Source organism: Cryptotermes secundus, unplaced genomic scaffold (assembly GCF_002891405.2).
Source record: "Cryptotermes secundus unplaced genomic scaffold, Csec_1.0 scaffold2047, whole genome shotgun sequence".
NCBI lineage: Eukaryota > Metazoa > Arthropoda > Insecta > Blattodea > Kalotermitidae > Cryptotermes > Cryptotermes secundus.
The window spans coordinates 3,760-16,631 of record NW_019722978.1 but is presented as its reverse complement, the minus strand read 5'-3'; the positions used below and the strand labels follow the sequence as shown (position 1 = coordinate 16,631).

At 37.3% G+C, this 12,872-nt stretch overlaps 1 protein-coding gene and 1 long non-coding RNA gene across 6 annotated transcripts in view; one reads left to right on the top strand and one right to left on the bottom strand.

The window, feature by feature from the left end:
• LOC111861558 (leukocyte receptor cluster member 8 homolog) overlaps positions 1-6,483 on the bottom strand; it is an 18,303-nt gene extending 11,820 nt beyond the window's left edge. Inside the window, exons 1-8 of one of the 5 annotated variants that reach the window (XM_023846224.2) lie at positions 6,008-6,343; positions 5,765-5,886; positions 5,497-5,641; positions 2,890-2,947; positions 2,565-2,676; positions 2,289-2,477; positions 1,624-2,089; positions 726-869 (exon numbers count right to left, since the gene is read on the bottom strand). In XM_023846224.2, the coding sequence (XP_023701992.1) occupies positions 726-869; positions 1,624-2,089; positions 2,289-2,477; positions 2,565-2,676; positions 2,890-2,947; positions 5,497-5,579 (1,052 nt within the window). In that variant the 5' untranslated portion in view covers positions 5,580-5,641; positions 5,765-5,886; positions 6,008-6,343. The other 4 variants (XM_023846220.2, XM_023846222.2, XM_023846223.2 and 1 more) reach the window with 4 other exon arrangements.
• A 1,325-nt stretch (positions 6,484-7,808) lies between these two features.
• On the top strand, positions 7,809-8,665 carry LOC111861568. The gene is made up of 2 exons (XR_002842268.2): positions 7,809-8,159; positions 8,392-8,665. It is a non-coding gene; the product is annotated as an uncharacterized LOC111861568 (long non-coding RNA).
• Positions 8,666-12,872: the final 4,207 nt, after the last annotated feature.

Below are 12,872 nucleotides of genomic sequence, written 5' to 3'. Positions count from 1 at the left end.
AAATGACGTTACATACGAGGTTGATGCATTTGTGCATGTCGTACTAAGCAAGGTATAAAAACAGTTGCTTTATGAGGAATTAGTTCGTACCATTGAATATTTGACGCAATAGACAAGGTGTCGCAGAAACCGATGTTGCTATAACCAAGTTCTACTGTATATAGTTTTGTTCTTCGTTTCATTATGAATATTTCTGTGAAAATTTTATCTCAATATACCTATTTTTGCGAGAGTTACTAAGTTTTTCATGGATAAGAGAACTTTTCTGTTTAATTAAATACCCCGTCGGTTTGGCGGTAGGAAAAGATTTAAATACTATCCGTCGCGGAAGGGTTAAAGTACAGTTGCCTTATGCCTTGGCAACAAGCCATCAAAGATATAGGAGGCATAACAATATTCCATGCATCTACATTTTGTAACTATACAGAAATCACTTCATACCCTGGGAAACAGCCCTCAGTACCAAGTGAATAAGAAGTTGTGTGGAATTTCAGTTATCCACTCTGTACCCAGTCACATTACTAAGCTAACATGGCTTATTTTAAGAAGTTCATGAAGGAATGAATCAGGTCAAAATTTATCTTATACTTCTATCACACTCATTATAATGGCAAATAATCTAAGGACGACAGTTGTACATATCACAAGAATGCACAGAATGTTGAATGAATGCAGCTCTTATGGTTAGGATGGTTTGGCCATCCCTGTTATGTTGCATATATTACCTTGGAAGGGGTTCTTTATCCCAATTTTTAATCCACAGCGAACCTTCGTTGGCAGCCCTCGTAATCTTGCCCTTCAGTATTATCTCTACCTGGTCCTTGTCCACATTCTCCACACATTTTGCATAACAACGATTCACATAATTCCTGAAAGTACGGTTATCACAGTATATGAATGCATCCATAATTTTCTTCAATTAAAAAGTATTCATCCAGTTCAGTCTGCATATACAGAAACAGTTTACTGAAATGGGAAAATTCCATGATGCTATAAACTTTGTCGTAACATAGTTATCACCCTAAAACATGTGAACACCTTCTAGGAGTTACTGAAATATATAAAAACTCTGTAAAAAAAAAAAAAGTAAAGGTATCCCCTTGACAGGCCATGGAGGCCCCCACATTTTCTATACAACTGGCTCACAGATGGCGGTGAGGTTGTCAGCCTTACAGGCCGGCTGCCCTTTACCTCCAGGAATATTGCAAGAATATTCCTGGTACTCATTTCTGTTAGAGGCTGAGTCGACCCCAGGACCATAGTGCGGCTGGAAGAATTAGGTAAATTGAAAAAATCCACCTCATCAGGATTCAATTCCACGACCTTCCAGCTTGTGGCATCGTGCCTCAACCAACTACATGACATTCCAAATTATCAATAATCACAACAGAGCCGACTGCCTTATGAAGAAAATTCTGGCAACATGTCATTTACTTTTGGAACCGTGCACAAACCACCACAGACTTAACTGGATAAATCCCTTATTTAAAGATACATATTATATAGATATAAGAAAAGAGAAACCAGGGCATCAACCTCTTAAGAATGAAAATTCACACCACAAATTAACAAGTTTTAAAACGTATCCATGATTACAATGTGAAGGTTATTACTCATACTTACTTGAGGCCCTCTGGCCAATCACCAGAGGGATTGAATGAGGTGGCGGGGGGTGTCAGTAAAGTTTTCTGCTGCACTTGTGAATTGCTTACAGCAGCCGAAGCACGTTCTTCCAGTGTCTTTGTTGTGACAGAAAACGGTGTGTCAGTACTCGTTTCCATAGGTTTCATTATATGGGCCTGATCAGTTACCTCATCTTTATTTGGGTCTTCACTTGGTGGGGCAGGTGGAGCCGGTTCCTGTGGAAGTGGCGGAAGTGGTGGAAAGGGAGGTGGGGAAACTTCTGGTGGCAGGGGAGGTAGATGTAAAAACACTGGACTATTCCCAGCCATGGAATTGTTGAAGCTATTATTGAACTGGTTATTTTTATTCTTCTTGCGTTTCTTCTTATTTCCGCCTCCATTGTTGAATGGTTTGAAACCAAGGCCAGTCTTCTTGTTCGCAAGATTGAACTTGACTGGGTTATAAGCTGCAATATATGACAGGACAATTACAATATGCTAGAACTTCCTACAAAAAGAAGGAAAACTGCATTTAAGAATACTAAAAACCAGATAATACTTAATTTTGTATTTCTGATTTCTGTTTGTGTTGATGAATATTCACATCTTACTGCCGGTCAGTTATAATCAGTGCTGGACATTCAAAAATTCACTCAAAACACTTACTGTTATTAGTTTGGCCATAAAACTGAGGCCTAAGAGGAGAAGTACCAGGAGGCGTTGGAACTGCGTAATTATGACCACTTAAGGGAGGAGGTGGTCCAGGAGGAAGAGGTGGCAGCTCATTACAATCTGAGTTCTTGTCATTTGGATCTGGTTGATTATTCGAACAAGCATTGTTCTGGTGGTTGAAATCTGAAAATACAGAAAAATTATGGCCAAAGAGTATAACTCTGGAGTTCAAATCACAGTTTCTGAATAAAATCACATTCCAGTACATACCTGATGGGAAGGCCTTGTTGGGCATTGCATGATTCATACTCTGCACTTGAGGGACATTCTGATTATTTGGCCCATTCAGACCTTGTGGGCTATTTGGATTAAAGCCCATTCCCTGTAAAGGCAAACATAATATAATTAACAAATGATCTGGCAGCATAGGTTCTGAGAAGTAAAGTTGCTTTGAACTGCAGCTCATATTCAAAGCAATAATTCAGACCTAAATTTTTATTCCCAATACAGTCCAAAATAACGACAAAACAACAGACACACATGTGCCACAATGATATCAAGCACAGCGTTACCTGAAGTCTAAAGTAATGCTTACCGAATAACCATAAAAGTACTGCCCTGGATGACCATATCCATTGTGTCCATAAGGTTGACTAAAATTAAACAGAGTATTAGTAATAATGCAGATAAAATTTATTTACAGATTTATCTTAATCACTAAGGTGAAGCCAGTTATGCAAATACATATTTTAATCAAACCTTTAAATATGATTTAAATTTCTTCGGGGCACTTCAGACATTATACTTACTTACTTACTCATGGAGCTGAGCCCTTCTGGAGGAGCCACCAATTCTGCAGCTACTCAAGAATTTCCCAGCATTTTATGGAACCCGAAGGTTCATTACCATGTTCATAAGAGCCCTCCACTAGTTCCTATCCTGAGCCAGATCAATCCAATCAATCCCATCCCATCCTATCTCTCTAAGATAAATTTTAATATTGCCCACCCACCTATGCCTTGGTCTTCCCGGTGGTCTCTTTCCTTCTGGCTTTCCCACCAATATCCTATACGCATTCCTCGTCTCTCCCATTCATCCTACATGCCCTGCCCATTTCATGCTCCTACGCTTCTTGATTATTATAATTATACTTGGAGAAGAGTACAAGTTATGAAGCTCTTTATGCAGTTTTCTCCAGTCTCTTGTCACTTCATCTCTCTTGAGTCTGAATAGTCTCACCATCCTGTTCTCAAACACCTTCAGTCTATGTACCTACCTTAATGTCAGAGACCAAGTTTCACGCCCATACAGAACCACAGACAAAATTATAGTTTTGTATATTCTAATTTTTATGTTTTTGGACAGCAGACGAGAAGACAAAAGGTTCTGAACTGAATGGTAGCAAGTGTTACCCAAGTTCAATCTCCTCTTAATTTCCTCCTGGTCAGGTTTTGATCTGTTATCGGTGTTCCCAAATACGTGAATTGTTCCACATTTTCAAAATATCTGTTTCATATCTTTATATCATGATTTTGCCATGCATTATGGTGATGAGACAGCAACATGTACTTAGTTTTCTCAGTGTTTACTTCTTGACCAACCTCTTTAGTTGTGTCAATTAAAGTTTGTGTGTTTTTCTTTATGGTATCTACATTATCACCCAGTGGATTCACATCATCGGCATAGACCAACAGCTGATGTGTCCCGTTTAATTTCAGTCCCACCTGGTTTCCCTGGACCTTCCTAATGGCATATTCTAAGGCAAAGTTGAAAAGGAGATGCGATAAAGCATCTCCTTGTTTTAGACCATTCTAGATAGGAAATTTATCAGACAAATGTTTACCTACACGGCCTTTACTATACATTTCGTTTAAACACATTTTAATCAACGTAACTAGTTTCATGGGTATCCCAAACTCTAACAGATTTTTGTACAATACTTCCCTCCTAACTGAATCACAGACTTTCTTGAAGTCTATGAATAGATGATGTACTGTCTCATTGTACTCCCATTTTTTCTCCAATATCTGACGAATGCAAAAGATCTGATCTGTAGTTGATCTGTTACGTCAAAACCCTTCTGATGATCCCCAATAATTTCATCTATATATGGACTTAACCTTGAAAGAAGAATATTGGACAAAATTTTATATGAAGTTGATAGCAGTGATATCCTCCGATAATTACTAGTCAGTTTTATCACCCTTCTTGTGAACTGGTACAATAATAGACTCCTTCCACTGATCAGGCAATTTTTCCTTATGCCAAATAGAAGTAATAAGACGGTGGATCTTAGAACGTAATATTTCGCCTCCTGCTTGAATAAGTACTGCCAGAAATTGATCACTACCTGGCGATTTATACCATTTCAATTTTGCAACAGCACTTTGAACCTCAAATGGCTAGGATCAGGTATTAACAGCTCAGCTGTATGGATTTCTGTCTGCCTAACAGCACTGACCCTATGTACATTCAAGAATTGAGAGGCGTAGTTCCTCCACCTATTCAAAATGTTGTGGGAATCTGCAAGCAGATCACCATTCTCATCCTTCACTAAGTTACTGCTAGGCTGGTAACCCCTCTTAAAGTCATTTATTCCTCTATACAGGTCTCTAATGTTCTTGTTCTTACTGTTCACTGCAAGCTCTTCAATTTTGTCTTTCAGAAATTCCCTCTTTTTGTTCCTGAAATGCCTGCTGGTTTCAAGTCTTATATTGTTCAAATTATCCCCATTTAACTCACTGGGATCCTCATATATTATACACTTTCTCATATATTACAGGCATGCCGGTATTCAAACCAAAATAAGCTTATGAAATATAAAGTACTGCCTAATGTCTGACCATACTCAATTCAACCCCAAACTGAAGACATTTCACCATAAAAGCAGAACTACTCTTATGTACAACAAATATCTAAGAGTGCTGAATTATGACCTGCATAAACAAATGGAAATGAATATAAAACTATCATGTTATCTCTGAAACTGTTATTTTAAACCTGGATGTACACACCTGAGTGGAAATGACAAATTTCAGCTGATGCCCTGCTGTTTATAAAGCTTTAAATGTAAATCTTGCAGACATTTTACATTTGTAAATGCTGTGATCTCTTCACAGCCCATCAGAAACACTCCTGATATATCAGACACTATCATACCTACATTAAAATTTACACTTTATTATAATACTTCAATTCTTACCTGGCATAAGGGGCATAAATTCCATACGGTGGAGGATACTGCCATGGGTTGGCAAGCAGTTGGTTTTGGCATTTGTCTCCCATTGTATTCACTTTGCATGAAAATACTATTACTGAAAGCAATTTTAGGTGAAATTTCACATACACTGAAATGGAAAAATATTTGGTTATGGAACTGCTACAAGATTAGTTTTATTATAATATATAATTATAATAATAATGTTATTTATTATTGCAAAACGCCTAATAAAAATTGTAAATGTACGTACAATCACAGTAACACCAAGGTCTCTATCTTTTAGACTGTTATCAATGAAGTTGCTGAATGTAAAAGAATGGCAATACGAGACGTGAAACCGAAGTCCATATGCAACTGTATCCTTCGTTTTAACTGAAAAAAAAAAAAAAACTCGCTAATACCGTCTTGCAAGAAGTTACGTTTTACCACAATTTCTTAAACGCCTATAAATGATTTAATTACAACGGCATAACAAATTCGAATGAATGTATACCTTACACCTCTATGACAACTCACAAAGCCTACTAGCTTACGAACAGAGACCTTTTCTATAACACAAAATGTCGAAATACTTTCAAAGCATCGCCATTTTGCTACTCTCTAGATACGCCCGAAATACTACATTAGAAAACTATATATCCATTAACAGTTCACACTACACCCGTTTTGCTTCAAAATGTTTTCACCTTTTACTACTACATTCAGTTATGGTGAATTGCAATAGTGTACGGATAAATTTATATTACGAACTAATCGCTTCCACCTTCTATACACGACAATACCTAACAACACATTTAATCTCCTAACACTATTGCCAACATAAATCTGCAAAAATTCCGATCTCGGACCTGCTTGGTAACACGGAGAGCGCCACCGGTATGTAAAGTGTGGTCAAATAATATGAATAACGAACGAACATTTAGAAAAAACATCATCCTAACGCTATAGTAACCGTCACGACCGTCACGACCAGGGGGATGTAACTCAATGCTATTGGCGGGCAACATAATCGCCGTGACGTCATGAAGCATCACTGCTGCCGCGGTGGCCAGCTGCAATTCTCATTATAAAAAAAAAAAGCTACAGGCAGTGCCGAGGGCTCGGTCGGTAAGAATGTATGCTATCATACCACCTGCCCTGTCGGTAAGAAAGTATGCCATTATACCACCAGATTTTTTTAATGCTCACTCCCAAAAAAATCACTGGTTCACACATATAGCTAGAATTAATAATTATTAATTAATAATTAATTAATTAATAATTAATAATTATAATTGATGTAAATGAAATGTCCATATTTTACAGGCACTGGTGGGAAACTTTCTCCAGATAAATAATGTTGCAACCCGATATCTTGTACTGCAGAGGTTCTTACTCCGGTGTGTGTTTTCTGTTTTCAAACTTCGCTCAAAACCATCTGGAGGGGAATGAGTTAAATGATATCAAACTCAGTTCGAAAACAGAAAACACACAACAGAGTGAGAACCTCTGCAGTACAAGATATCAGGTTGCAACATTATAATGTTGCAACCTGGTGAGAAACTTTCTCCCGATAAATAATTATTTATCGGGAGAAAGTTTCTCACCAGTGCCTGTAAAATAAGAACATTTCATTTACATCAATTCAACACCCCCTTGCTGAATTACAATGGATATTTGAACTATAACATATATAGCATACTTGTGTTTAGGAAAGCTGATGGTGGGTCACGGCGATACTCCATCCTCTGTATGCAATTAGCATGGTAATATTAATACTGTATTACAATCTTATTAACTTTACAGGCAAAACTATTATTGTACAGATATTATGTATTTGTACTTGACTTGTTGAACATCCTATAGTGTCCGCCTGTATCTGGATTTACGGAAAGTAAAAAGCATTAATAAAATTCAAACACAGCCACTACGCCAACCTCGCCCTCTACATTCTCTACATATACATGTACATGAAGTGTAGACCTTTCAGCCATGTTTTCCATATGACTGTTCTTGGCTGTTGCCAGAAAAGCAGGAGACTCATTCCACTCTGCAGATCCAGTCTTTGGATGAAGTTCGCTCAGTGTTTAAAGAAATGAAGCAAGAATTGATGCCCCTTACACACACACAACAAAACATAGATGGTTTCCACGCCTGAGATACCCGCGCAGATAGAGAATATTTATGAAATTTTATAGTAACAGTTTCTACCAAGATGCATTTTCAAGTCTGAGAGAGTAGAAGTTTGTTAGTACCCCAAACGTGTACCTAAATTGATAGGAGCTGGTAGACACTAGAATGAATCATGTAAATCACTGGTTTTGTTTCTAATTTACAGCATGTTGAGAATGCAGAGCTATTGGCTGCCCCAAAATTCAGTTAACTGCTTAGTAAAATGTACTTTAAAATACATTAGAAAATTATTTATTACTTACAGAATTTACAAAAATTGTTCAAAACATAGAACCTCTATGTTGAATATGAAACTCACAGTGCTGTGATACCTATGTCTGAATTGACTGACCAGTTTAAATCTAAGCATCTCATTAATTCAAGATACTGTCTTAGGTTAGTGGACTTCTGGCCACACTGTATATTTAATGTGGTATGAATTTCAGCATTCCTGCCAAGAGTCAAGCTAGTTCTTACCACAACTCTATCCTGCTGTAAGTGAAGTTACAGTGCAGCAACTGTTTTCTAGCATGAATTAATTGCTTTTTAGAACATTACTATTAATTCGTTATTTATTAAAAATAAGTGCTTCTTTATTGTCAATGTTTCACCTTCATATACTAGCCTGATGATTGAATTTCTATTCGTTCAGTTATACTAGGCAAGTGAGCTATATTCTGACACTCTTTAAGCTATGGAAATTTATAAATATGTTTGTCATTGCAGAACACTGCAGATTTGACAGAAGTTAGTGTACTGCAGTCACCAGATCATATGAGCTCTCTTTCAAGTGCAAGAGGAATGCTGGCTGCCATGATGCAGAGTGCTTGTGCTGCTTCATTCATTTAACAGGACTGAGCAACGGAGCTTTGAGTCAGTGTTTCTGTTAGGTAGATAACAGAAGAACCAACACAGACAGTATACAACGAACTATTGAAGGAACACATTTCTTAGACATTTGTAGCTGTTAACAGATTAAGAAGAGCAGCAAACATGTTTTAGAAGACAGAAAAAACTTTATAATCCCAAACAATAGGATACTTTATTGGTCAGATATTGTAAGAAACAGGTTAAGTGTGTGGTATTGTCAAGTTAAACAGAAGGCTGGAAACCATGTAAATCATGGAATAAATAAATGCCTCTGCCACAAACAAACTAAACCGAACGAGAGACCGCTGCTTGTCAGCGAAGTTTGTGACAGCTTTTGAGGATAAAGGGTGTCACATGGTTAGTGCAATGGATTCCCATGACCATTAATCTTGGTTTTCTAGAGCGGGGCATAAATAAATATATTGTCATAATTAGGGACACTGAGTTTTATCATTAACTTGTCTGCTACAGGGGTAGGAGTGATAATTTCTGAAATCTGTGAAGGCCATCATAAATGGTATATAGCAAGAGCTACTTTAGTTTTGCATAAAGTAATTACAAGAATAATTTTCATTTCATGCATCCAGCCATGTGTTTGCCTGATGATGGCTATTAATAGCCGAACCATGTAGCAGAGCCAAAACTAGGCACTGATCTTGATATTAGTTGTCTTGTGATGGTTGTAATAAAGAAGTTGTAATTACAATAATATTAGTTATCTCAAAATGAGTGACAAACTCAAACGATGATAGAACACAGAATGATGCTAATAATTCCACTGCTACAAAGGGGAAATCATCACTGGAGATCTGTCAATAAGTGGACCAGTGACCAGTGGAATGATCACCACAGTCCCCTGAATTTACACTCTTAACTTTCACCTGTGAGACAATTGTTCCAGACTGTACAATATATTGTAACAAATGATTCTGAAGTAAGATATGTGAATTACACACATGCCCACACGCAACTAAGGAATGTGACAAAAGACGTTCACAGCCTTCAGTACCACCTTTACACACACATTATATACAAACTAGCACTAATAAAATCCATTTGAGGTAAATTATATCAAATGTTCCCTGAGTACAGTCTCTACAGCACAGTTTATTATGATCTTACATTATAAGGAATAAATTGGTAGAATAGCAGGGAGGAGAACGGTTAAACAACATCAAAGTGAAAGTGGCGGTGAGGTACGAGATTCTCAGCTTTTACACATGCAGTGTGTGTTCATTCAAGACACACACATGCACACAAATTTAAAAAAAGAGGTATTATGAAAATAATCTCTTGACCACCTAGAACAGACATCTGTATTGCTTTAGGCTGTTACAAAAGCAAAAATATGCCTGAAAAGGTCTAATCATAAGCAAACAGGAAGAAACACTTGGAATGGAATGGTAAAATAATTCAGTCAGAATATGGAAGATTTGAAGCTTTCACAGCTTAAAAATATGCTAAAATCTTATTGGGCAATCAGTCATCTCAGTGTTGAGTTAAAAGCCAACATTTCAGAGATCTCCACCTTCAGGGTTGATGTGGTGAAGTACCACAAACCGCTGATATATATATATATGCCAATCTGTGGAATCACTGACTCATACTCTTGGCATGCGATGCAGCAGGAGATTGGAGTCAAATTGGGTAGCCACCCATCTGACGCTAACCTATCACCACGTCATTTAAACTGGTGCCCCCGTTGTCAATTACTGTGCCTTCTTTTCATAATCTTCCCTGAATTTGCCTGCTTGGGATTTTCTTGGCCTATGCATGCCAGAATGCTCTAATGACATCGTGATGGGACTCCATTCTCTGCTAAGTTTGAACCCTTGGTCATTAAAGAAGTGACAACACAATCTAAGGTAAATATTTTATTATTTAAATTTCAGAACGTATACAAGACATACTAAGAACATGTTGCAAGAATAAACAAAATGAATAAATTTATTTAACATAGAATCTTTTTTTTAACAAAATCTGAGGTAAATATTTTATTATTTAAATTTCAGAACGTATACAAGACATACTAAGAACATGTTGCAAGAATAAACAAAATGAATAAATTTATTTAACATAGAATCTTTTTTTTAACAAAATCTGAGGTAAATATTTTATGACTTAAATCTTAGAACATACAAACAAAATACCAGAAACATGTACAAGAATAAACAAAACAAATTAAATTTATTTAAATGCAGAGTCTTTCTTCCAAATGAGTAAGGTGCTCAACCTGCATTGCCATGGCACAGAGGGCATGTGGTGCCATACTGCAAACAAAAGATGCAACAGGTAAATAACATTTTTATTCTAACAAAGGTATACTTAGGGGCTAACAACATGGCAGTTAATTATAAACTGATAATAAAATGTTCATGTTATTTTACCTTCATCCCACTACACGTTTAGATCAGTTTAATATCACTTTATAATTGATTGTTGTGCTGACAAATATAACCTGAATTTGATTTGGTTCATCCTGGTCTGTCACACTAGCAATATTATAAAAGGTTATCAACTCCATCCAGTGTGGCTGATTTTTTTTCCCCCTTTCCTTTTTAATCTTTCATCCTTCACATGTTTCGGTCTTCAGAAGGATACATCAATACAAGCGGAAACTACTATTACAATGTGATTGGTCAATATCAATATATACATACAATATCATTACAATGTCATGAATATAATATCTGATCAATTAACAACTACAGCGATGTGCATGAATTATTAAAATAATTTATTTACAGACATGGTTTAGAAAGACTTTGTTAAAATTTAGAACCAATTTGGTTCGTGTCCATTATACTGCTTCTCTTTAAAGAAAGCTGAGTGTCTACCGCGTCGTGGTTCCGTTGTTTGATACATAGGACTCTTGAGTGTCCTCCTGTCGTTTGGGCTGTGCTGACATTGTAATGATATTGACCAATCATATTGTAATAGTAGCAGTTTCCGCTTGTATTGATATATCCTTCTGAAGATGTTCTCTCTGACCGAAACATGTCAAGGACAAAAGATTAAAAAGGAAAGAAAAAAAAAATTTATCAGTCATACTGCACGGATTGGGTAACCTTTTATAATAACCTGAATATTAAAAGTTTTAATATTGGTTTGCAATTAACTACAGTATTGTGCTGACGGCCCCTTTGATACATGATATGCAACATAATACAGAAAATGAAAAGATTTTTATATTACATTCTGTATCACTGCATCCCTATTCAGAACATATGTATACATTGGTCATACATGATCATATGCTTATGCAAACATTCTCGTTTTCCACTAGAGACTTCATTTACCAACAATCCACATCTTTTTAATGACATGCTTTCTGTACCTAGCCTATATAGCATTGGATGGTAGAAAGTGACTAATAAATGAGGTACTATCCCAGCATTTCCCTGGAGGGGCTGAGAAAAACCATGAGAAAGTCAGGACAGCTGGAGTCCTGGCCAAGACCTGAAATGAGCACTTCTGAGATAGAAGTCTGGAGCATTATCTGCATTATCTCTAGAAAAGGGGCTCTCAAACTATGTGATACCATGACCCCCTAAAATAATACATGAATTTATGGGAACCCCACTGTGCCAGTGAGGATGAAGTTGCTGCAACAGGGAACTTGAATAGCTGTACTGCCTCTCTGTACCTACAGACAGATACAGACACACTGCTGTTGGCAGATGCACCTGCTCACAAACTCAGTGTATGTTACACTCTGTAGGTTAACACATATGTACATATTACTAGGTGGTTCAAATATGACCGGGACTGATTAAAAAAAACACAATTGCCAGACACTTACTTGCACATGTCAGCCTTCAACGTACTCCCCCCTGGAGTCAACACATTTTTTCCAAATTTCTGGAAGCATCCTGATGCCCCCCCTCAAAAAAAAAAGACTTGTGGCTGGCAGCATATCCACTCCCGAACAGTCTGGATGACGGCATCGTTGTCCACAAACCACATGCTTTGCAAGTCAGATTTGAGCCTTCCGAACAGGTAGAAATCACTTGGGGCCAAATCGGGACTGTACGGCGGATGTGTCAGAAGGTTCCATTTCAATTTCCGAAGGGTTTCCATTGTTGTTTTGGCCATATGGGGGCGTGCATTGTCTTGAAGGAAGGTTACCTGCTTTCCACCTGTCTTCCACTTGGATCGGATCTTACTCCAAGTTCCTTGATAGTGATGTGCCTATTCTCACGAATAAGCACGTCTGCATGATCAATGTTCGGTTCGGTGATGGATGTTCGTGGCCAACGATCATGCGGTTCATTCTCCACATGCTCTCTGCCCTCTCTGAAGCACTTACGCCACTCAAACACACGGGTTCGTGAGAG